This window comes from Sinohyriopsis cumingii, chromosome 5, assembly GCF_028554795.1.
Source record: "Sinohyriopsis cumingii isolate HCF-2022 chromosome 5, ASM2855479v2, whole genome shotgun sequence".
NCBI classification, from domain to species: domain Eukaryota; kingdom Metazoa; phylum Mollusca; class Bivalvia; order Unionida; family Unionidae; genus Sinohyriopsis; species Sinohyriopsis cumingii.
In genome coordinates, this window is record NC_142965.1 from 99158328 (window position 1) to 99185946 (window position 27619).

At 35.6% G+C, this 27619-nt stretch overlaps 1 protein-coding gene across 3 annotated transcripts in view; it reads left to right on the forward strand.

Moving 5' to 3' along the window:
- LOC149799852 (kidney mitochondrial carrier protein 1-like) overlaps positions 1-12575 on the forward strand; it is a 56111-nt gene extending 43536 nt beyond the window's left edge. For all 3 annotated transcript variants that reach the window (XM_089959283.1, XM_089959282.1, XM_089959284.1), the window contains exons 10-11: positions 8709-8789; positions 11460-12575. In XM_089959283.1, coding sequence (XP_089815409.1) covers positions 8709-8789; positions 11460-11498 — 120 coding nt within the window. In that variant the 3' untranslated portion in view covers positions 11499-12575. The remainder of the gene's footprint in view (positions 1-8708; positions 8790-11459) is intronic.
- The last annotated feature ends 15044 nt before the right edge of the window (positions 12576-27619 follow it).

Sequence of the window (27619 nt, forward strand, 5' to 3'; positions counted from 1 at the left end):
ATGTAGTGTTTAAAAAGACTCATACTACCACATTTACTTTGGAGTAGGAATGTAGTGTTTAAAAAGACTCATACTACCACAGTTACTTTGGAGTAGGAGTGTAGTGTTTAAAAAGACTATCATACTACCACAGTTACTTTGGAGTAGGAATGTAGTGTTTAAAAAGACTATCATACTACCACAGTTACTTTGGAGTAGGAATGTAGTGTTTAAAAAGACTATCATACTACCACAGTTACTTTGGAGTAGGAATGTAGTGTTTAAAAAGACTATCATACTACCACAGTTACTTTGGAGTAGGAATGTAGTGTTTCCTTTGGGCTGAATCATAAGCCACATTAGTTAGTCCAAATTAGTGGCATGCCAAAACTAAAGGCTTCAGGTGAGTATTTTGAAAAAAATAATTGTGGAAATGTGTTTGAGAAATTTGTAGCGGAATTTACATATGACTGGTCATGCTTTGAGGCATCTAAACGCATGATAAGCATACTTCTTGCAGTTAATGTTTCACATTCTGCAGTTTATTTGTCAGGTACGCCTAAAATATACCAGGTATATTACAAGTTTATGTGACATACTTTCATCTTTCTTTCTTCAGATGAGAGAGAATGTTCTGTTAAAATTATTGAGAGAACAAAATTGGGTTGATTTTCAGTTTCTGTTTTCAATTGTCAAATGTTCTTGTTAAACGCAACCAACTTCTTTAGGTCATATGTTAAAAACAACCAACTTTTAGGCTGTCCTTGACATTTATGTTAAACACAACCAACTTCTTTAGGTCATATGTTAAAAACAACCAACTTTTAGGCTGTTCTTGACATTTATGTTAAACACAACCAACTTCTTTAGGTCATATGTTAGAAACAACCAACTTTTAGGCTGTCCTTGACATTTATGTTAAATGCAACCAACTTCTTTAGGTCATATGTTAAAAACAACCAACTTTTAGGCTGTCCTTGACATTTATGTTAAACACAACCAGCTCTTTTAGGTCGTTATTGACATTTATATTGAAAAAAATGTTTGGATTGTAAGGTTCCCAAAAATATTGTTGCTTTAGAAGCAAAGTCACAGTCGAGATACCATTTACCTAAGTTTAAAGTAATACATATTTTGCATTGCTAAGTGAAAATTTGAGGTATGCCATATTTTAAAACAGATTTAACTATTTAGATTGGCATGCTTTACACTTTACAATGAAACCCCACAAGATTTAATACCCTCAGGACTAAATAAACGTTTGGTTTTGAGAGGTTTTTAGTTTACTGTGGTTCTCTATTTTCACCCAAGAATGAGATGTGATAAGATGTGTTATCTTAGATACAGGTACGTATATGTTTTGCTAACACATCAATAGCTACAGGTATATATGTATATATGTTTTGATAGCACATCAGTAGCTACAGGTACATCTATGTTTTGATAACGCATCAATAGCTGCAGTTACATGTATATATGTCTTGATAATACACCACTCCCTCGATAACTTGCACCAGGATAACTTGCTATAACGCATTGTCCGGCGTGGCTCCCAATTTTTCCAAAGAAAATATATTTTAAATATCTTTAAAATATGCTGAATGTGAAAACTACGATAAGAATTGGCAAATTTAAAACCTTGATACATCGCTCATTTTATCATCAAAAATGGTAATTAATGCCCGTAAAGATAGAATCCATATTATGACATTTGAAAGTTCTAAATAAGATATATATTATGTAAGTTTTTTAAATGATAAATAATTGTCAATACACTGTAAATAACAGTCTGGTAAATATCGATCAATGAAAACTTATGGTAAATGCTAACAGGTGGCAACAGAGAATGAAATAAACACCAGTTAAATGTTTTGCTGTGTGAAAGTCACATTCTAATCCTTTAATTCTGTTTCAGTGTAAACATTATAATCGCAACATATTCTGTTCTATGAAAACATGAAAAGAGTCAATTGACCATTACATCAAAACCTGTGAGCACTTCTGTGAGAACCTAATTACGTGCCGGCTTTGTTTTGATCAAGAACTTTGGGAAGTGTTTGTTCCATTAAAAAATCAATTAAGAGACCTGTGTTGTTTTATCACTTTGAATATGTCTTTTCTGTCAAATCAAGCAAGGGAGGTACAAAGAAAACATTCAAAGGCATACAAATCTGAGCACAAGTTCTTGTGGTCACTGCTGTTATCAGAATTCATTTTATTTGACCAATCGAAAATGGTTTCACATTTTTATGTACTTAGCATCATTAAAGTATATATTACCAATCAGTAATGTGTCTTAATCATTTGTAAATGTGACCATGAGGAGTAAACGTTTATTATCATTTTGAGGAAGACCTAATTTTGCTGTTAATTTTTCTCATTGAATGTAGACACATGATGATGTGTGAAAAATTATTGAATAGTTTATGTATGCAAGTTTTGCAATAGGATTACATGCATTAAGGATTAATTGTAAGCCGATATCAGATGGCAAGTAAATGGTATTAATACTCTGTTCATGCTGTATATTAGATGCTGAATTCAGACACAAAATTATTGAATAATGTAAATATGTTTGCACTTTTTCAATTACATGCATTATGGACGAACTGCATGCCATGACTGCACGATAGTAAATGATGTTGATACTCTATTCATCATATACATTAGACATGAATACACGTATATGTGCCAATGAGTTGTTCACAGAAAAAAGTAAAATACTGTAAAACCCCGCATTAACGGGATCCAATTTTTTGGACCCCAGTTATTGCGTTATGCAGAGGTTCCACTGTACATCAATGTATACAGGTACATATATATATATGTTTTGATCATACATCAATAGCTGCAGGTACATGTGTATGTTTTGATAATACATCAGTAGCTACAGGCACATGTATATGTTTTGATGATACATCAATAGCTACAGGCACATGTATGTTTTGATGATACATCAATAGCTACAAATACATGTATGTTTTGATAATACATCAGTAGCTGCAGGCACATGTATATGTTTTGATGATACATCAATAGTTACAGGCACATGTATATGTTTTGATGATACATCAATAGCTACAGGCACATGTATGTTTTGATAATACATCAGTAGCTACAGGCACATGTATATATCATGTGCCAGATTGAGTATGTCTCGTGGCGGGAGATATGATTGTTGTCGTCATGTGAAATGGAAAAGAATTTCCAAGAATTACGTGAAGTTGAGAGATAGCAGCAAGCCATTGAGCTGCATAGGGTTTGGAACTAGAGTTTGTGCAAATGTACTAGTGGTAAATAAAGTCTATATGTACTTTACAAACTTTTCAGTTGAAAATAATGTTTATCGTTGATGCGTCAAACTTTTAATTTCATTTTCCAGCTTTACAGTAGTAGTTGTTGATATTTTGTTGCACCTTACTGAAAACTGGTCAGTCTTATGGAAAAAAATAAACTGCCTTATTGCGTTATGCAGAGGTTCCACTGTACATCAATATATACATATATATATTAATTTTTGTTGCACCTTAAGATTGTTTTTAAGATTGAGTAAGGTGCAACATATTAAAAAAAATAAAGTGTTAATACATACTTTTGAGAGAGTGACATATATAAGGTAAAGTAGTTGGCATTTAAAACATGCACAATGGAGAGAATGTTGGCATACCTCTATGCTACATTAATGTAATGTGGATGATATTTCTTTGGATATTGTACTTTTGGAAATTTTGCATGATTTAAGCACACTGCTAACTAAAATGACTGCTCCCTTGTGTTAAAAAATCAGCCTGAATTAGTCTAAAGTACACTATATACATAGCAGCTATTAAAATAGGGAAAATGAATTTTGCCAGAATAGACAATACCAGCTTCTGAAAGTGCAATGAATGAATTACCAAATATATAAAATGTTAAAAAAAGGTATTGGCTCTTTTTTATACAGATTTACCTCTGAAGTTCAGGAAGTGAAAATGACCAAGTAGAGCTAGTGCTTTTTTGAAAGGTGCACATCTGAAGTGATGCCAAGCTGTATACTCTATAACCGATAGTACACCCATCAATCATACACCAAAATAAAGGGAATTAAAGGTTCTTTGAATTATACCTAAGATACAGAAGGTCTTTTTTAAATAACCAGTGAGGAAAGACAGGGAAATTCTTTTTCTTTAAAATCCTAACCCTATGCAAAATACAAAACTGTAGAGCGCCACCATACTGAGATGGACTTGTTAGGGTTGGCAAGTCTGCTGCAGTGGCGATACCACTTTTATCATCACAGTGGTAATATCACCTTTGGAATTTATTTCTTTTCCCATATAGGAAATACATCTATTCTTCTTTATGTTATTCACACCTGTATTTCTCCTTTGAATATGTTCCCCAATCACCTTACATTAGGAATATTAGCCTGCTACCTCACAAATCCAGCCCTTCTGAAAGATGAAAATCATCTTATTGTCTATTTTTAGATAGGCAAAGGGCAGTAATTCTTGCCCATTACCTCCCTTTGATACCACCGGGTGTTGTCAGTTGTTAGCTTCACTGTGTTCTAAGAAACATGCAGTGCAGTAGCCTCCAACAATGCAGCCCTTTTTTTGTGTTCCTGTGGACCCATCCAACATTCATTATGCATTTATAATGTTGATTTATCAATATACTGCAAGTTGTATACTTTATTTTACAATTTCTGCCAATATTTTGAGAGATTTGTTACTTGTCAGGACTTTTTGTAGGACCACTGTCCCACCGTGCTATCATTGACCTTACACAAGTTCATTATGGGTTAGCGTACATTTGACTTTATTTGCTTACTCCATCCGCTATGGAGCTCTTAATAGTGAATGCTGAAGTGCTGCTTGATAATTATGCTCAATTTATTCGTATTTCAGGCTGTTTTGATAGAATTATTATTAACCAAACATGCAACAAACGTTTCAAACAGGGCCATATGTTTCTGATATGACACTTCACCGATCTGTTAGTTGCGAAAGTGTTTTTAGCAGACTAGTAATTTCACACATTACTAGTTTCTGCTTTAGTTTATATGTAATGTGTCATTTTAGCATATATCAATTAAATGTTTCACAGGCCACTTCAGAGCATGGAGTTTACCATGATTCCTTCAGCAACCTAGTAATTTCAACATACAGTCCTTCCCACATAATTATATTGACATCACTTACGTCGACAAGCCGCCTATTTTGACCAAAAAAAAGCAAAGTCGATCCAACAACACTGTGGTGGTGACCTATATCCTCAAATAGTGAGGTACCAAACCACTTGTCTGGTATTCTGATTTGGTTATTTTCTACGTGGGTGCAACAATCCCCATATCAACATGCAATTCAGACACCTTCTGGCTGCATCAGTGGCATCCACAAGAATCAATCCAGAAGGGGTCATGTCCTTCACACAGAATTTCCCCTCCATCAGTTGGTCATCACTCGGATTCACACACTTCAAGGGCATCTGTTGATCGACTGTTTGGCAACAAGGTGAAATCAACAGCTATCCTTCTTTGCTCCCTCCCCCAGTTCAAGACACAGCAGCTTGAGCCATGATATGCACTGTCAGCCATCTTGGAGGGGTCATGGGCCTGTGCCACCCCTCCTATTGGTGCTACGATTATGGGATCAGAATGGCAAGATGACTCCAATAGTCACTCTTTGAGGGCAGAAGCCCTGTATCAACAGTCTAAATTTCCCAAGGATAATACACCCAGGAAGATTCCAGCAAACCCGAATCGACTGTCCTCTTCTTCTGTATGCTTGGCCTTGACCAGTACAGACTTGTGAGTCAGACAATTCAAACCTTCATTTGTGCAGAGAATCTCAAGAGTAACCATCTGTATCGCCCATCTGGGTGCCTTTATCCCTCATCTGGCTGACTTTCTCTGGCTCTGTTCTTGGAGGAAAAACAGTTTGACTCCAATCTTTACCTTAGGCTACTGCCCTATGATATTGGACAAATTCTGGCATCATGGCAACATGTTTGTGTGGGATAGAGGCCTATTGGATCTTTTAGACAATGTTGGTCTCCTTGACCAATATCCGTTATTTGTGTCCAAATGGATCCAATCATTTTTTTTTACGTGGTTAAAATTAAACCCTTTTGAACTTCTAGATTACTCATCTATAAAGTCAATATCATACAGACCATGTTTACTGATAGCTTTAGCTGCAGCATGCAGGGTAAGAGGGCTGCATCCCCCTTTATGTTCACTGGAATTCTCTTCAGTTCAGATCGGTGGGTTTGGTGGTTTGCAAGATACCATTGGGATTTGTAGCCCCAGAACAGATTACCATCCGTTGATAGTCAACCAGTGTCCCTGCTTACTTTCTTCCATAGCCAGGTCAAAAACAGCAGCCACACAAGATTCTGTTCATGCCCCCAGGGATCAATGATCTGGGACACATTGTGACATTTGGGCATGATAAAGATCTCTCAGATCTGTTAGACAATTTGATCTCCAGCAACCAAAATCCATAACATTATTTCCAAAATGGAATTTGTCTTGTTTTTTAACTTTGCCCAACTCAAGCAGGTTTGAACCTCGTGCTCATGCTTCACTAAAGTTCCTTTCATACAAGACATGCTTCCTGATAGCTTTAGCTTTCACATGCAGGATCAGTGAGCTTCTTTCATGTCTTTCTTTTCTATAGACAAGTCTAGAGAGGCAGCCATGCAAGATCCTGTCTGCACCCTCAAGCACTACTTGAGACCCACAGAGACAAGTCGTGGCACGAGCAATGTCTCTTTTCACATGGGTTAATGCCCTGAAGTTTTGAGCAATCTCGGTGAGACAGAACACAGGATATCAAGCTTCATGGTCATTATTCTTGGTGGAAGGTGATCATATGCTTGGTGTACTCGGACATCTCACCAGATCAGAGTAGCATCATGTCTGCACCCTCAACACTACTTGAGACACACAGAGACAAGTTGTGACATGTGCAGATATCACTTCCTCCTGGTCAAGGTCAGAAAACAAGGCATCACCCCTCAAGCCCAAGCTTTGTGTTTGAAGTGGGTTATGTGCTCGTTGTACACTGAGATATCTCAAGATCAGAGTCGCCGCATGAGGATAATGGCTCATGAGATTAGAGCCAATTTCTGCGAGCCTCACTTTTGAACGCAATGTTTTGATCCAGGACATTATGAAAGATGTTGACTGGCATGCAGAATCAACCTTCTTGAGTTTTTACCTCAGAGATTTAGTGTTGCAGAGACAAACGTTGGATCTGGTAGGGCCGGTGGCAGCAGCACAGATGGCCACCAGACCCAACTAGACCAATCAACACAGCCCATTAGCTTTGCTGGATTCACCAGTGACAATTTTTGGTAGGTGAGAAGGTATCAACTTTATCTTCTCAGCCATGTATATATAGATATATATACGAGTCCCAGATCAAGGGATTTTATGCTGTGTGGCTTAGGTCATTAGGAGAATGGGTTATCTTTCACATGGGAAATCCAGCCACTCATCTCCTGAGGTAGAGGCCGGATGCTCAGCATCCCCTCCTATTACTTATTCTCCTAATGTAATGTGATTGGGGAATGTATTTGAAGGAGAAAGCAAATTTTTAAAGTAAATTGTTTCTTCTTGAATACTTACCCAAGCTTTTATAATGTGTCTGCTGTAGACTGTCTAGTGTACATTGATGCAATCAATGAGATGTCATCAAGAAATGTTTACAAATATATTCCAAACAGCAAAATGTAGACTTTAGGTATTAACTTTTTATAATTAGTTTTTTTAGATGAATCATACAAACTGTTAGTGACTGTAATTTGATGACTTGTTGTTATGTCACCCATTCTGTACTGTATACCTATAATACTGAAAGACAAATGGTAAAATTTTTTAAGAAAACAAAATCATGAGTAAATATAGTAATACAACTTTTTAGTGGCAAATTTAACTCACCATGGATAAATGCTTGATATGTGTTAACAAGAATAAAATTATCTTTATTTTCATATGAATACAGTCGTTAATTTGACAGAATTTTAATTTGCTGCTGCTCAGTTTTCAAGAACAAGAATATGTGCATTTGAAACGATGAATAGTAACACAAATTTATAATCTTTGATTCACCTAGATTGTTTTCTTTTGGAGTAAATCAATGCGTGACATTCTGCCGAAGTATCCTAGACTGGAAATACATGGGGATACATGTTTTCACTGTCTTTTTAATTGACTTAAGAAGTGTAGGGATATCACACATTTGTTTTATAAAAAGTGTTCACTTGTTTGCAAATTCACTTTTGTTGATGAGAAAACTGCTGATCTCTAAATTACTACATGCAAATTTTAGATTTCAGTTTTTAATCAGCTCCTGACATAACATCTTAGAGTCTATGAGTGGAGAAAAAAATCTGTATTTAATAATTAGACCCTGGTAAATCCCAGAAAGTTAATAGTTCTCCTTAAAAATGCATTTTTCAAAAATACATTGAGCATAGCTTCGTAATATATATAGTAAACACTCGCTTATAAGAAACCTTGCCATTACAGATTCTTTGATACAACATGCATCCACATTAGACCCCAGAGAGCACTTAATCATAAAGAGAATACCTAATTATAAAAAATTATTTATTGTAACAAACAATTGATGTGGAACCAGAATTATTTATTGCATTGATCTTGTGGCTACCATACAAGCATTAATTTATAAATATGATTATTTTTTTGTAAATATAAGAAACTCTCTTTCTTGTTTCAGACTGTACGAACTGAGGGTTTGCTGGCTCTTTACAAAGGTTTCATCCCAAACTGGGTTAGATTGGGACCCTGGAACATTATTGTATCCTTTCAATATTTGTCTTAATGTCCATGTTAGAAAGTAGATTGACATCGGTTTCTGCTGATGGCATGGGTGATTATCATTTTTGGCTCACCTGTGTAAGTGTGGTGAGACATAAGGATAATTTTTGTCTCACCTGTGTAAGTGTGGTGAGACATAAGGATCTTAACCATTTGTGTTGAAGTTTTTGAAAGTCACATGTCTTTGACATCACTTGCTGCATTCAAATGAATAAAACTGATTATATCGCTATATAATTCTATAGTTTATGCATGATACAGACCTGCAAAAACCCTCATGATTTTGGCACGAATTCACAACTCTCAATGGCGATTTGTGAATTCATGCCAAAAATCACAAATTCATGAATTCTCACTCAGCTTAAATCATGAATAAAATTAATTTTATCCCGTTAGGTGTTAGTCACAATAGCAGCAGTGGTCGCTGGTACCCATAATGTCTCTGTATTGCTAGTCGCGATGTTATTAGTAGAACTATATCAAATTGTTACAGTTTGCCCTGTAGCAAGAATTTTAAAGTATGTAATCTATATTTAGAAGTTTTACAAAGGTTGGGGCCCAACTGATTGTTTTGTATGGCACATGTAAATATTCGTAGCAACTGTAATTTTTTATAAACAAACGACGTTTTATCGTAATGGATTAATACCATTTTGTAATTTGCTACACAACAGTTTAAACAATTCTACCTCCATGGAAAAAGATGTTGTCCACAAAAAGTGAAATATAGATGGGAGTACACCAAAAATTGGCCTTGCATTCAGCCATCAAACATTGATGTATATTATACTTGTCATACAGTAGTATGCAGCAAATTTTAGAATTGGGAATGTGCACAGAGGCTCATATCGTTGCTTACAGTTAAGCTGTCATACCTGTGCTATATAATAATATTATTATATAGTACATGTATGACATAAATTGTAAGCAACATTACGAGCCACAGTGATCATGTAGCAGAACGATCTGAAAAATCAGACAGCTTGCAAAATGCACATATATATTGGAAAACTAAAGAGCTCTAAGCAGATCTCAGCTCTGAGTACGTAAGCCACCTACTCAAGTACTGCAAGTTACAAATTCTGAAGCATTGTTTGTGAGTTTTCTTGTTGAATATAACTTGCCATTCTCAGTTGGAGATCAGCAACAGTGACAGGGACGGAGTATTTCGTATTGTAAGGAAAATAAGACAAACTTTAGCGCCTCCTTTGGTGCTGAAAATAATAAACAGAAAGCCTGAAGCCTGAACTGTTTTGTAAACAAATTTACCATAGCCTAATTGAGGAAGTTTACATCTGCCTTGCACCATACCATGACAAATAGTGTGAATTTTGTATATGTATGTAAATTTTGCAGCAAATACATTTGCATTTGTAATCAATGTAAATAATGTTTTATTTTTATTTTGGGATTTTCATATAATGCAGTACTGACCATTGAAGTGGATGGAGCTAGTGTCATGGTATAATTTTTCACCAATTGCGTTCAAATTTCAAAAGTCTGGAGGGTTGGCAGCTCTTATTGATACTTGGAATACCTATCTTGTTGCATGATTTACCTGCTTAAGCATCATGATGAATGATGTTAAAGTTTTGGGGTAATTTCTTTTCAAGGTCACTTGTCTTCATTAGCAAAAACTTTCAACTGAAACTTGAAAATAATGCTATAGGTCCAAAGTTTATATACTGATATGCTAGGAGTTCCTGTCCTGCTGGTCTTACCTGCTTAAACAAAGCACATTTGCCAACCATTATGCTTTTGGCAGAATCATTATGCTTGTGTGTCATTGGAATAGTTTTCCTGTAGGATAAAATATAAAGCAATAAAAAAGTTTTGTTTGTCATATTTATTATCATCTCCTTAATCCCAATCATATAAATTTGATATTCTAAAAACAAAAGACTGCTACATCCGAATAGCTTAAGAGAAAATTTGTCCATTCTAGATCTACATTTACTTTCCTTTTTTCTGTTTATAGCAACTGTATATGACCCATTTCCAAGAAAACAGATGGGTTTCTTTCAGTTGAAAGATTGTCTTGCAGATTCATTATATTGATAAGTTGGGTAGCAGACCAGTCTGTAAATTTTAAAAAATGTTGCCAGATGTTTAGTGCCACAGGATTTTATTGTGTGTCTTGTGGATGAAATTTGTTAGAGCAGATGGATAATTTTAAACACTTATCCAGTCAGAAAGAAGACAAATCAACACAGCTTTACAAATTTGAAAAGAAGATTATGAGAGTGACGTAATACAGCACTCGGATTGAGAACGAAAGAATTTATGGGTGATCATTCAGCAAAAGTTAGACATGTAGAGTAGTTGAGTGTGGAATATATACAATTTGTCAGTCTTTTTTGTGTTTGTATTCTGGTTCTAATCCATATGGATTTTTACCTGTTTTTGCCAATATTGGGAATACAAAATGTTTGGCAGGCACCAAGGGCTTGTTGTAGGTGGAATGCAGTATGTTTGGCAGGCACCAAGGGCTTGTTGTAGGTGGAATGCAGTATGTTTGGCAGGCACCAAGGGCTTGTTTTAGTGGGAATACAATATGTTTGGCAGGCACCAGGGGCTTGTTGTAGTGTGAATATGATATGTTTGTTATAGTGTGATGATGTAAAGCAATATTTTCCTTAACAATATTTAGTTTTTCATGACATATGAACAGCTCAAGAAAATCACATAAATGTCCAGGATGATAGTATTCCAGTAATATGAATGGCCATGGATCAGTGTCATTCTCCATGGAACATTTTTGAAGACTACCACTCAGAATGCATTCTGTTTTGCCAACTTCCAAGAAGAAAACTATGGACATGAACGAATGGGGCACATACCGACTATTTTTTATCTCATTTGCAATGGGTTTGGTATGGCTAAATTAGTAATCTCACTTAAGATCCAAATTCGATCTGAAATAATGAGATCTTTGCAGTGTAAATGTTTTAAGAAGAGATAATATCTGGTTTTATTATATACCTATCAAATTCTACCCAAGAATGAGTTAGAATTTTATCACCAAATCCCAAAAGTGGGAAAAAAAGGTTCTATTATTTCCTGGTCCTGTATTACCTACTCTCAGACGAGATCGGAACCACTTTTTCTTTGAGGTTTCCTGGATAAAATTAAGCAAATGCAAATAAATATACTGTAGCCTCACTTGACATCCAGATGGAAATGAGTAGCATTCTCTTTTTAAAAAATCAGTATCAAGTTCCAACAATTTTGTCCATTCCTGTTGTAAATTAATGTCAAAATAATGCTGTCATTCCTATGCCAAGTCCGCATTGGAACCTCTCAGTGTTCCCCCATTTTGAGCCTCTCACAGTGTCCCACCACAAACAGTTCATCCACTGTCTGCTGGGCATCAGATACAAATTTTCATTTGGTGAAATTGCCAATAATGCAGAATTTGAGAACGACACAAAAGCTGTAAATCACATATATGGGTCTGCAGCCCCAGTGCATGTAAGAACTTATGCTATTACAATGATAGTAGTGAAAATTAGTGACTGTTGTTACACAAGTTTCATTCATAAAACTGATACGAAAATTGAAAGGTATACAACAAAAATATTATCATCCTAGTAATTCTTGTTTTCACTGTCAGAAAATCTGGATCATGACTTGATGCTTCAAATCCCATAATGGTTTTATTTTCTGATGCTGACATCATGATATGATCTATCAATCAGGATTGCATTTACTCTTATTATATATATATATATATATATATATGTATATGTATATATATATGTATATATATATATATATATATATATATATATATATATATATATATATATATATATATATATATGTGTGTGTATATATATATATATATATATATATATATATATATATATATATATATATATATATATATATATATAATACTCTATCGTTGCATAATTCCAAGCATAGTTTTGAAAAACAGTCAAGTTTTGAAATATGAGGAAATAATTTAATACAACAAATGACCTCAGGTTATTGGTGTAGGTAATTTAAAACTAGTCATTTGCAGCCAGTAACTCTCTCTCTCTGGAACTTGGTGAAGTACAGAAACTACCATATATACATGCTTGTAAGTCGAGTAAAACTACAAACAACAAAGATCCTCATCTGCCATAGCATAATGTGCCTGCAGATCAAGGTCTGTGGTGTTTGTTCTACTGATTACTCCTTACAGAATGCACAGGCTGAGATCTGCTAGTGCATTATGTGATGGCAGATTTGGGTCTGTGCTGTTTACAGTTTGATTTTGTTGTATAAGCGAGTACATAATGGTAATTATTAAATATTTGCAAGGAATCCAAAATGGCTGACATAAACAGATATCTGTCTCAGATCTTTAACAAAGCTAAACATTATTGCAAAACAAATTCTTCCTCTATTATTTGTAAGATGTCACTTTGAACACGTACTTGCCAGAACTGGATATAGGTACGGTAAGCTGAGCTCTAAACTAAAGCTCTGATTTTACTTGGTTACAATTTTAGACTTGTAACTAAGTACTACATGCCTTCACAGCTTTTTAACATTCACCTCCTCTATTCTAGGCACCTCTCCAGTCCTTGGTTCTGTTAAGTTTTTTTATCACAGTTATCATTGGAAAGGTTCTTGAGAAATCTTCTTTGCATAAAAATGTATTGGTCATGTGTTCATTGAATTCAACAGTAGTATATTTGAGAACCTTTTTACAATTTTCTTGATATTCCTCAATAAGTGAACTTCATAGCGGTGATTGATTTTGTTGGCCATCATGATCAGGGTGCAATTTCTAAACTATTTCTCAATGAAAAAGACTTCAAACTACTCCAAATTGTAAATTTCAGTATCTTCAAAAATGTCAAAGTTTTACAGTTTCTAAGACCTTCCCAACCTTCCCATTTTAAATCCACAATCCGTTAGTTTTTCTCATTACTCAGTTCTGCAACTTACAAGCCATATTGATCAGTCGTTTGTGTACTCTCTGACATGTTGTACAGATGACAAATATATACAGCATCACTCAGATTGATCCATGGAGATACCATAGGGTTATCCCAAAACTATACATCAGCTGTGAAACAAAATGTCAGAATAAGATTGTGTGATAAGTTTATGTCTGCTATATTGGTCTTGGTTGCAATGTTCATGCATGATACAGCACTGTACATCTTTAAACCATTCGAAATTCATTATATGTTATGATTTATCAGGTTAAAAGGTGCCCCCCCCCCGCCCCCCCCCCCCCCCCCCCCCCCGGCTCTGCCAATTCCGGGCTAAAAATTAGGAAAGGGAGTCCTAATGATAATGATGTCAGGAATAAGAGGAATTTGCTTGGTTATTGCTTTACAAAATTTTTGGAAGTTATAAAAGGGGGATAGATGAAAGATTTGCAAATGTTTGTTTGACAAAAAATGCATTTATTTGTTATTTAAACAGGGATACCTGTGTTTTTTTATAGTCTTTCATAAGGAGCATCGGACTGTTCTGATCTCCTTAAAATTCATTTGTTTTCTTGTGTGTTTAATATTGGTAGATTCATAAAAAATGTAATTTATTCCCTGGTTAAGGTAAGATGTTCTGTTGTGTCTACAGAAGAATCATTGTTGTTCATTGTGTCTTTAAATTATTGTTGTGCAGCAACATCAAAATCCATGAAATTGGTACCCCACAGAAAATAATTCATTTTCATGCATAAATCTAATTTACTAGAGCATGTGGATTTACTGATGAGGGATAAACATCTGAACTTGTACCTTGAGCAGTTTGGTATTGAGTATATTATTTTCAAATTATTTTAAATGAATTATGGTTTGTTTTATTCTATAAAAAATTACAAAACTTTCAGACTTTTTGGTACTGGGTTGGTTAACTTTTGATTTCAGAATTTTGCTTTGTTGAGTTTCTTTAAATTTTAAAATTTAAGATTTACCTTTGTGCTGAAACTATTTGATCATTTTGAACTCTAAAAGCATTTGTGAGATTTTTTTAGCATTTCATGACAAAAATAAAATCTCTGAATTTAATGCAGTTGTTGTCCTACACAGGTCTTACAAATCACATCATTCTCTTGGTCAGAAGAAATTAAAGTTATTGTAAATCACATTGATGAAACTCTACATTTGTTTTAAAACTTCTATTTTTATGTATTGTATCACTTTATATATTCATCAAAAGTGAGGCATATTATGTTCTAGCACATGTGCATCTGTCTAATGTCTGACATTTTCTTGTCCAGCCCATAACATAGTAATGGTCGGAGAGATTTTCGTGAAATTTTGCCCAAGAGTATGTCATGGCAAGATGGTGTGTGGTGTACCATCGTCGTGCCTCTTTCCTTATAGTCTGTGTCTTGGCAGAGAGAATGTAATTCTGTGTCTTGTATCCTTGTCTGGCATTGAACCAGTCAAGATATTTGAGTGAAACTTTAACCATGTGAATATATCTTGACTAGACCATGTTACTCCCAAAGCCATGCCTCCTGCTTTTTGGGAAAGGTTGTGGCAAGGGAAAATATTAATTTGTGACCTCTACATGTATGGGTATAACTTTCAATTAATGAAGATATTTTATTGAATTTTTTGCCCATTACATATCTTCAGACAGTGTCTTACATATTCATTCCCTCCCCTGCTGTAAAGGTTAAGGTCACAGCAGGGGATAATACAAGACTTTGACTCATTTCGTTATTCAGGCCGTAACTTTTTAACCCTTATACTTGGCTACACCTTCATAATAGGTATCAACTCTCTTGGTCAAAGGTCAAGTTCTTTAGGTAAAATGTCATGAGATGGGTATATCTTGTGCTATTGGTACTACATGTGTTATTTCTTTTATTGGAATATTTAGTTGGTAAACTGGTTTTATGATGATTAATTTATAGAGTATATTTGTAAATAATCATTACTGCTTTCAAGTGCTATAACACTTTACATTCCCACTATAAGGCAGATTATGTTATAATGTCCATTCATTTGTTCATGTGTCCGTGTTGGGATCAAAAGTTAAGAAGTGAACAGTGTTGAAAAATGATTTCTGCACAAAATGTTCAAGTTTGTGAGCATTTATGTTCACTGAAATTTGTGCATGTTTTGTACCTTGAATCTTCTAGGTCTAATGGTCAAAGGTCACTGTGACTTGAAGAAGAAATTTGGTGTTTGCTCATTAAATTTAGTTTTAGGCATCATACCTTGATCAAATTTTCTGTAAGGTCTGCACTTGAGATGTGAAAGAGGCCTTTTGATTTGCAGATCAAAGGCCAGGGTAGTTGTGGTTGAAAGTAAATTGGGTTTTTTAGAATGACTTTTGTTCTAGAGAGTGCCATGAGCAAGATTTACTTAGGGTAATAAAGAAATTTACAGATTCAGGGGTCAAATTCATGGTCAGGGTAAAACTGTATAAGGGTAGCTGCACAGTAAGCAAGGCCAAATACCTATACCTTTGAGTTCTGTTTCATCCAAGTCATTCAGGTATCCAAGGCCAAATACCTTTACCATTGAGACCTGTAAGTAGTAGTTCAAGGCCAGATACCTTTACCATTGAGACCTGTAAGTAGTAGTTCAGGGCCAAATACCTTTACCATTGAGACCTGTAAGTAGTAGTTCAGGGCCAGATACCTTTACCATTGAGACCTGTAAGTAGTAGGTCAGGGCCAGATACCTTTACCATTGAGACCTGTAAGTAGTAGTTCAGGGCCAAATACGTTTACCATTGAGACCTGTAAGTAGTAGGTCAGGGCCAAATACCTTTACCATTGAGACCCGTAAGTAGTAGTTCAAGGCCAGATACCTTTACCATTGAGACCTGTAAGTAGTAGGTCAGGGCCAGATACCTTTACCATTGAGACCTGTAAGTAGTAGTTCAGGGCCAAATACCTTTACCATTGAGATCTGTAAGTAGTAGTTCAAGGCCAGATACCTTTACCATTGAGACCTGTAAGTAGTTGTTCAAGGCCAGATACCTTTACCATTGAGACCTGTAAGTAGTAGTTCAAGGCCAGATACCTTTACCTTTGAGACCTGTAAGTAGTAGTTCAGGGCCAGATACCTTTACCATTGAGACCTGTAAGTAGTTGTTCAAGGCCAGATACCTTTACCATTGAGACCTGTAAGTAGTAGTTCAGGGCCAGATACCTTTACCATTGAGACCTGTAAGTAGTAGTTCAGGGCCAGATACCTTTACCATTGAGACCTGTAAGTAGTAGTTCAGGGCCAGATACCTTTACCATTGAGACCTGTGAGTAGTAGTTCAAGGCCAGATACCTTTACCATTGAGACCTGTAAGTAGTAGTTCAGGGCCAGATACCTTTACCATTGAGACCTGTAAGTAGTAGTTCAGGGCCAGATACCTTTACCATTGAGACCTGTAAGTAGTAGTTCAGGGCCAGATACCTTTACCATTGAGACCTGTAAGTAGTAGTTCAAGGCCAGATACCTTTACCATTGAGACCTGTAAGTAGTAGTTCAAGGCCAGATACCTTTACCATTGAGACCTGTAAGTAGTAGTTCAGGGCCAGGTACCTTTACCATTGAGACCTGTAAGTAGTAGGTCAGGGCCAAATACCTTTACCATTGAGACCCGTAAGTAGTAGTTCAAGGCCAGATACCTTTACCATTGAGACCTGTAAGTAGTAGTTCAGGGCCAGATACCTTTACCTTTGAGACCTGTAAGTAGTAGTTCAGGGCCAGGTACCTTTACCATTGAGACCTGTAAGTAGTAGTTCAGGGCCAGATACCTTTACCATTGAGACCTGTAAGTAGTAGTTCAAGGCCAGATACCTTTACCATTGAGACCTGCAAGTAGTAGTTCAGGGCCAGATACCTTTACCTTTGAGACCTGTAAGTAGTAGTTCAGGGCCAGATACCTTTACCATTGAGACCTGTAAGTAGTAGTTCAAGGCCAGATACCTTTACCATTGAGACCTGTAAGTAGTAGGTCAGGGCCAAATACCTTTACCATTGAGACCTGTAAGTAGTAGTTCAAGGCCAGATACCTTTACCATTGAGACCCGTAAGTAGTAGTTCAGGGCCAGATACCTTTACCTTTGAGACCTGTAAGTAGTAGGTCAGGGCCAAATACCTTTACCATTGAGACCTGTAAGTAGTAGTTCAAGGCCAGATACCTTTACCATTGAGACCTGTAAGTAGTAGTTCAGGGCCAGATACCTTTACCTTTGAGACCTGTAAGTAGTAGTTCAGGGCCAGGTACCTTTACCATTGAGACCTGTAAGTAGTAGGTCAGGGCCAAATACCTTTACCATTGAGACCTGTAAGTAGTAGTTCAAGGCCAGGTACCTTTACCTTTGAGACCTGTAAGTAGTAGTTCAGGGCCAGATACCTTTACCTTTGAGACCTGTAAGTAGTAGTTCAAGGCCAGATACCTTTACCATTGAGACCTGTAAGTAGTAGTTCAAGGCCAGATACCTTTACCATTGAGACCTGTAAGTAGTAGTTCAAGGCCAGATACCTTTACCATTGAGACCTGTAAGTAGTAGGTCAGGGCCAAATACCTTTACCATTGAGACCCGTAAGTAGTAGTTCAAGGCCAGATACCTTTACCTTTGAGACCTGTAAGTAGTAGTTCAGGGCCAGATACCTTTACCATTGAGACCTGTAAGTAGTAGTTCAGGGCCAGATACCTTTACCATTGAGACCTGTAAGTAGTTGTTCAAGGCCAGATACCTTTACCATTGAGACCTGTAAGTAGTTGTTCAAGGCCAGATACCTTTACCATTGAGACCTGTAAGTAGTAGTTCAAGGCCAGATACCTTTACCATTGAGACCTGTAAGTAGTAGTTCAGGGCCAGGTACCTTTACCATTGAGACCTGTAAGTAGTTGTTCAAGGCCAGATACCTTTACCATTGAGACCCGTAAGTAGTAGTTCAAGGCCAGATACCTTTACCTTTGAGACCTGTAAGTAGTAGTTCAGGGCCAGGTACCTTTACCTTTGAGACCTGTAAGTAGTAGTTCAGGGCCAGATACCTTTACCTTTGAGACCTGTAAGTAGTAGTTCAAGGCCAGTTACCTTTACCATTGAGACCTGTAAGTAGTAGTTCAAGGCCAGATACCTTTACCATTGAGACCTGTAAGTAGTAGTTCAAGGCCAAATACCTTTACCATTGAGACCTGTAAGTAGTAGTTCAGGGCCAGATACCTTTACCATTGAGACCTGTAAGTAGTAGTTCAGGGCCAGATACCTTTACCATTGAGACCTGTAAGTAGTAGTTCAAGGCCAGATACCTTTACCTTTGAGACCTGTAAGTAGTAGTTCAAGGCCAAATACGTTTACCTTTGAGACCTGTTTCATCCAAGCCCTTCAGGTGTCTGTACAGAGGACTGTTAAAATAGAGCAAGCATATGATGTATCATTCACTGCAGTTTTAATATTCCTTTTCATCTTGTAAATATGCACTGTATGTACCATTAAGATTTATTTATTCACATGCAAGAGAAAAATAAATGAATGTTACAGATTTTGCATTTTCTTTCAGATTTCAGATTTCTTCTCTTATTGTATGCATAATAAACCTTTCTTCACAGTTTCCACATTCTAGCAGATTTTTTTAATTTGCTTCATCTCCTAACCAGTAGTGATTAATGAAAAGTGGTCAACATAACACTGTCTCAGAATTTCAGGACTAAATTTGATGTCATTATGGCCCTGTCTCTGAATTTCAGGACTAAATTTTGATGCCATTATGGTCCTGTCTCTGAATTTCAGGACTAAATTGTTTTGGGACAGATTTGATTAATCAGCACCTGTAGCATTAATTTGACACTCATATTGTATGAGCTGCAGATAGTTGGTGCAAAACATGCAATGCTAAGCATAAGTATATGCCTGCGTCTCGTGGAAGTTAATGTGCTTTTGTTTGGTGCTTTGTGCTTCGTTGTTCGAATGGTTTTGGTGTTTCATTGTACTACATAACAAAGAGGTTATTTAGTGTTGAGGCTATTGAAGGACAGTGATCTGCCCAAGGGCACACAGAGATAGCCAATTCAGGATTTTAATCCACACCAGTCTATTATGTTATCCACTAATCCAGCGTAGCACTTACTTCCATTAGTTGCTTCTTGTTTCATGCAACACAGCTCATAATGCCTTAAACCCACAGGCAGGGAAGTTTTTGATGCTCAATGCTTATGACACAGTCTGAACCTGAGCATATTTTACAGTATACCACTTTAGCACCTGATGTCCCCAGTCTTCCAATTACTGATTATCTGTGAAAACATTTTCTTGAAATTAGTTTGAACATTGTGATAAACTTCATTGAACTTATCTGTAGTGCACATTCATTGAGCCATAAATATCTATTCATTATGCATATATAATTTTTCTACAGGGTGGGGGATAAAAGTAAATGTAAGGAAAGGAATTTCAGAAATGCCCATTATTAAAGTACAAGTCTGTTCAGGTCATTGCTATAGCAGCTATTTAGGCTGTATGTGTCATCTTTTAGAATTGGATGACATATACCTTTTAATTGCACTTGTTCAATCATTGGCTTGTTCATCGATCTTTATTCCTTGCAAGATATTATAGAACTGCACAATATTAAATACACTGAATTTTTTGATGTGTGCAGCCAAGAAGTTTGATCCATTGTAAACCAGTAATAATTTCACCTGACATCTCTTTTCTTCACTCAGTTTGGTATTCACTTGCCATTGTAAGCATCCACAGCAATCAATAATTTTCATCAGAGTTTTTTATGGCAATTAAGGTTCTGTTCACTAAAAATCACTAAACACTATATTAGTTCTAAAGTTTTGAGCAGCACTAAATATTTTATTTGAGAACAATCAAGGCACCAACATTACCCCATTGATGTGCAGTTTAACATGTTTATATTGAGGTCTCTATTAAAGCAGGTTTATTTGTGTGATAGTAATAACAGACAGGCTGGCTTGGGGCATGGCATGGTGAAATACAGCTCAGAGAATCACAGATTCACATTCTGATTTAGTGACATTTGGTGTTCCTTGGGCTTCTAAGGCAGGTTTCTTTGTGTGCTTTTAATAAAAGAAGGCATGGACTGGGGCATAACATGGTTAAATACAGCTCAGAGAATCACAGATTCACATTCTGACTTAGTGACATTTGCTGTTCCTTGGGCTTCTAAGGCGGGTTTATTTGTGTGCTTTTAATAAAAGACAGCATGGACTGGGGCATAACATGGTTAAATACAGCTCAGAGAATCACAGGTTCACATTCTGACTTAGTGACATTTGCTGTTCCTTGAGTTATGAAGGCGGGTTTATTTGTGTGATAGTAATAATGGGCGGCATAGCCAGGGTCTAGTTCAGAGGGTCTTGGGTTCAAGTCCTGCCCTAACATTGTTTGCTTTCCCTTGAGCAGGGCATTTAAACTAGACTTTTTGGATTCAAATTAAATTTATTATGAGGCTTTAGGGTTAGAAGATATAGGTCAGGTTTGATCTTTGTTTCCTGCAAAATTTCATGAGTTATGGGCCCTGGTGAATTAGCCTTTGGCCTTGAATTTCTCTCAGAGGATTTTCTGAAGTGCTTTGTCAATTTTAATTAAATTTGGTATGAAGTTATACATTAAGATGACTTAAATTGAGTAAAATTTTCAAATTTTTTCAGAATTAAAAAAAATGTTTTTGACCATGATTGACTTGGAAATTGGCCTATAATTTTATTTCTGCTCAAGAACTTTTGAAGGACTTGGATTCAAATAAATTTAGTGATAGGCTTTATAAGAATTAGCCTGTGTAATGTTCAATTTCCTCTTTCGTCTGGCAAACTTTACACTGAGTTATGTCCCCTGTTTGACTTCAGTCTTTATTTCCACTCGGTAAATTTCATGGGTCATTAGATGAAGAACACCCAAGTCAAGTAGCTGTTTATTTTTTAATGTTTTCTGACAGAATTTTATAAAGTTATGGGCCCTGTTTGAGTAGTACCTTTGTAAAAAAAAAAAATGTGTACTGAAGTGCACTGGTAATAATTTCGCCCGACATGTCTTTTTTTCACCCAGTTTGGTATTCACTTGCCATTGTAAGCATCCACAGCAATCAGTACTTTTCATCAGAGTTTTTTGATGGCAGTTAAGGTTCTGTTCACTAAAAATCACTAAACACGATATTAGTTCAGAAGTTTTTAGCAGCACTAAATATTTTATTTGAGAACAATCAAGACACCAACATTACCACATTGATGTGCAGTTTAACAGATGTTGCAGCTAATTGGTCATCAGATGCAGAACACCCAAGTCAAGTAGCTGTTTAGTTTTTAATGTTTTCTGGCAGAATGTTGTAAAGTTATGGGCCCTGTTTGAGTAGGACCTTTGCCTTTTTATATGTATCATATTGACCAGAGCACCCATGTTGCATGTCTGCACTTTTTTTGTCTTTAGGCTGAATAAGGCCGTCATTGAGAAAAGTGGCTCCTTATCAAGAGTTTGTTTTCAAGAACCATCTGACACGGAGAGTTTAATGCCTTTTTAGGTCACTCTTAATTGGTTATTATCCACTTTATTAAAGATACATTGTTAGAAAAGGTAAAGTAACTTATTTCCAAGGATCAATAGTGACTTGTTGTTGTTGTTCTAGGGTTTAACGCCATTTTTCAGCACAAGATTGGCTATATATGGCAGCCAGTATAACTGGTGGAGGAAGAACCCTGGAAAACCCAGGGAAGAACCACTGACCCACAAGAACAATAGTGACTGGTTAACATGTCTGACTACCAGCTATGACAGATAAGGCATGGGTTCAGATTGGTATGTCCTTTGGTAAGGCATTATTTCAGTTTGCCTTGGCATTGAAATAATCTACTTATGTTGCTGTGCCATAGAATACAAAATCAAACATTTTCACCTTCTTCACGGCCTAGTAAATGATTGGTCCTACAATGTCAGATGCCTACGCTGATATTTATGTTGTTTTGAACGACCCAACTGATAATTGTTGAACTTTGTCTTTTACTCCAGCTTTCTCCAGTTGACTCGGCTGTAAAGGGGGGTACTTGAAACTGTTATTGTGTTAACCTATGATAGAATGACATCCCATTTTAGAGTGGAATCTTGTACACTCCGTCATTTCACTTCATGGAAAGCAGGATAAGTTCCAGCCTTAAAGGCAAGCTGGGAAGCTTGGGAAAAACTTCAACATAATAATGTCATAGACACGTAGTCTTTACCTGATCAATCTGCATCATCACAGAATTTGCTTCAGTTCAACTTCTCTTTCTTTGCTATGGCCCTTAGAACTGCTTGGAAGCTTGGTAAGACTTAAGCTTAATAATGTCATAGACTTGTCTATCAGAATATTGCATGCCCCATATACTGTAAAATCAAATATTCGTGGGAATACAATTTAGTGGTCTGTGAGTAAAAGGACAATTTCATGGCCATACAGTTTTGTGGGGCCATATTGTTTGCCACACTGATATTCAACAATACACTCTTTCATGGTGGATTTAATTTTCATATATATTTGTTACCGACCAAAACAAAGAAACTGAATCTTTCATGAATATTTCAGATTTTACAGCATATTATTCAGTATTGTTTCTATTTAATTTCTCTTTCTCTCTCTCTCTCTCTCTCTCTCTCTCTCTCTCTCTCTCTCTCTCATCAATCTACTCTACACGTTACACACATAATATTGTTGCTGTAAACTTTAGATAAGCTATAAAACTTTGATAACTCGAATGTCTATCACATACATACTTCTCATGACTTGAATGACTTGGTCACCACCGTTCAGGCCTACAGTGCTTGGAGCTTTTGAAGTTTTACTATGTACAATATACCCCATTTTGAAATACCATATATACCTGTGTATAAATTGCATCCAGCTACAAACAACATTGACCCTGACATGCCATCACAAATGTTGCCAGCAGATCATTGTCTCTGTTGTTTGTTTTACTGTTTACTCGCAACACACTGCATTGACCCAGATCTGTTGATGCATTGTGATCGCAGATCTAGGTCTACTCTGTGCTAACTCAAATACAGTAAAACCTGTCTTGAAAGACCACCCTTTCTGCCAAAAAAGTATGGTCTCTCAAGACAGATGGCCTCTCATAACAGGTCATAACACTCTATAATCAATAAATCTGCATTGTAAAGAAGGTTACTCAAGAGAGATGGTTTCCTATAACAGTGGTCTTTCAAGGCAGGTTTTATTGTATTCTGTTTCATATTGTTCAGCACAGTCTCTTGGAGGTATGATCACACTTGTTACTTCTTTTTGATGCGTAATATTTTCAAACCAATCCAGTTAATCCTGGCACCTTTGTGCCTATCTCTTTCACACAGGTAATTGAGAAAAACAAATGACTTGAACAAATAAAACTGTAAATCATGCAAAAATGAGTATGCAAATACTAAATCATTACCATGGATGCCCAGAATAATGAGATCACTGTTTTTCCCATATTTATTTTTCTCTTGCAGTTCACACAACTATGAACCTTTCATAATCAAATTCGTCTTATAAATAATAATATATCATTACCTTTGTGCTTATGACTGTAGTTATTTTATTGATACTTTTTTATTATTTTTGGATGGCATGTACTTTAAATGCGAATGGACAAGAATGGTTACATTTTACTGAATATTCTGAGAGCACTGGCATTTGTAAATCATCAGAACACCTTGAAAGAGCTCAGTGTTGTTTTAGTTTAAGGTAGTCGGCTTTCATGTTGCACACAACTTTACAAATACCATTTAAAATGCCAGATGTACTTGCACATTGAAACCAATTGCAAACAACATCGGCCTTGATCTGCCATTGCATAATGTGCTGGTAGATCAGTCTATGCTGTTTGTTGTAATTATTACACAGATCATATTGATTTTGGGCCCAAAAGATCAATGGTCTTGGTCATCATGACTGAAAAAAAGAAAATGGTTATTGCACAAAAACATCAGCTTGATATGAATGAACAGGACCAGTTTTGTGGCTGGTTTGTGCATGGTGTAAGGATGAAATATATTCATTTGGAGGTCAAAAGTTCACTGACAAGAAAGCAGAATGCCTTATTTTTGCAAATTATTTACCAATTCTTATTTTATGCCCATTTTAAGTGGTTCAGTATGTACCATCTTTGTAGAGTTCCACAAAATCTTAAACCTTTACTGAAATTGTTGATAAAAGTACATGTATCATTGCCAAAAATTCACAAGAAATTTCATATTGAAATGCAAACATCTCTTCAGAGAAGTTCCCTAGAGCTTCTATTTTCTTACACAAGTAAGAATTTGAATTATGTGTTGTTGGAGATTAATTTGTAACACTTTCATCGTGACTTTTTTTATTTGTAAACCATTGGAATATATGTTAGAATGGTACCAAGTTATTGGTCAGAATGGTGTTACATTTCCTATTGGTTTGAATGGTACCAAATATCCTATTGGTTAGAATGGTACCAAGTTTCCTATTGGTTAGAATGGTATCATGCTTCCTATTGAGAATGGTATCAAGTTACCTATTGGTCAAAATATTACCAGGTTTCCTATTGGTTAGAATGGTACCAAGTTTCCTATTGGATAGAATGGTACCAGGTTCTTTTGGTTAGAATGGTACAAAATTTCCATTTGGTTAGAATGGTGTAAAGATTAAATGTAAAGACTCCTGGCAGACACTTAATTTTTCATGTAACACATCTCAGACTGATAACTGATATTTTTGGTCAGTTTCATTCTTGCTAATGTGGAAGAAACTATGACATTTTTTGGACTGATGTTTCCCATGTTTAAAGTCATATTTTGACTGTAAAACTACTTGCATTATTAATTAAACGTAGTCAGTCAACAAGAAATAAAGAAAATACTTTTTAAAAGGACTTTGTTTCAAGTTTTTTTTTCGTTTGCATTATTGAAAATTTAGTCAGTGATAAAAGCTATTATTTGATCTTTACTGGTGTAGGTAATACCTGTACTTTCAGATGTGAAAATACCAAGTTTATGTTTTGAAGTTTTCGAGGTAGTAAACACCTGCATAGTCAATAGTGATGAAAAATATACCTTTTACAGCAAATCTGAAAATAACAAATTGAAATGAACTATTTATTTTAACTCTTCGTTGAAAAGGCAATTGCTCAATTTAATAAATATTGATAAAGGAAAACTACTTGGTTACTATTTTCAATAGTCGGGTATCTATTTTAAGGGTTTAAGTGCACAACAAATGCAATAATTTCTAATTGGAAAGATAAACCCTTCCAAATAAAAGTAAACTTGTAATCCTACAAGAAGAAAGGTAAAGGTGTTAAAATTCTTCAAAAGGTATATGAAATAATTGATAAAATTTGATTTATAAAAAGTCAACGCAGCCGAGATATAAGATCCTATGCATGCTGGTTTCTTAGACTGTCGTGTCAGAAAGATATAATGTCAAGCAGAACAAGAATGAGTTGATGTTCATTGTTGTTAAAAGTCAAGCAAACAACGGTGTACATGGCTAATACCCATGATTCATAATGTACCCTGGTAGTAGAGCTTGATTTCTGTCAGAAACAAAGTAATTTGTAAACTAAATTGCCACTTTTTGGCCAGTTTGCAATAGTGATACTTGATCGAGTCAGTAATAATGTACATTAAACATAGTTTGCTGATACAAGCTTTAATACAGAATATGGCCATTTTGTACTGGATGGAGAAGTTGTACAAAATATGGTAATATCCATTTGAACATGTCTTTTCCGTCAGCATGGTCTCACTCCCAGATGCTTGAAAATCAGGATGTAATCACTGTTTACATAGCTATGTGAATGAAGAATTGAGCAGATTCCATAACCCATTATTATCTTTTCACAAACTTAAATTAATATTTAGAAATTTAACTTGGAGGAGACTGACTTTGTATGAATTAAATTTAAATTTTTAGTACAGTATTGTTACAGTATATCTCTATTTGAAAACACACACACACATACACACACACATGGTAGGATTTCTATCTCACCTCCATTGGCACATTATGTCATCATATTGGATGGTTTGAACACATCATTGGCAGTATCATACAAAGGAAATTGGATCATAATGCCTTTCCCAAAAGGCAGTGAAGCTGGGCTGGCATGGATGGTTATTGAACCAACAACCCTTGGATTACAATTCTGCCACTACCAGCTGATCCGCCATGGCTCCCTAATAATATAATAATGACATTCACAGGTCAGCCATATCATTCTGTGGCACGCATTCATATTTGGCATAATAGCTTGTTTAACTGCATAAAAATGTCTTCATCCATTATTTTATCATTGAGCAACTCTGGTATTATCCAATCAAAAACTCTGATTTGTCATTTTCATATCCTCATTTGTTATTATCCAGGGAAAATTTAACTTGCCCATGGAAATCTGAGTTTGCTCCAAATATAATGTCTAAACATGAGAAAACAAAAAAGTAAAATATGGGATATTTTAAAAACACGTTATACTTTAACTTTTGTTTTCTTTTTACCTTTATTGGTGATAATTAAAGTTATAAAATAGTTATATATATATATATATATATATATATATATATATATATATATATATATATATATATATTTATATACACACACATGAATGGACATGTATATATGCATCGAAAAGTTCAAATGGGATTTGCAAATATATTTTTAAGAGAGAGAGATTGGATAAAAGACTTTGAATAAGAGAGAGAGAGATTGTATAAAAGACTTTGAACAAGAGAGAGAGAGGTGGAGTTTTGTTAAGGGAAAATATCTTGATAGAGATGGAGGGGGAGGTTCAGGTTAAAGACCTTGAACTGAAAGGTTAAATAATAACTGTTTAATTTTAATCTTGTTTTAATAGTGTTATATATAT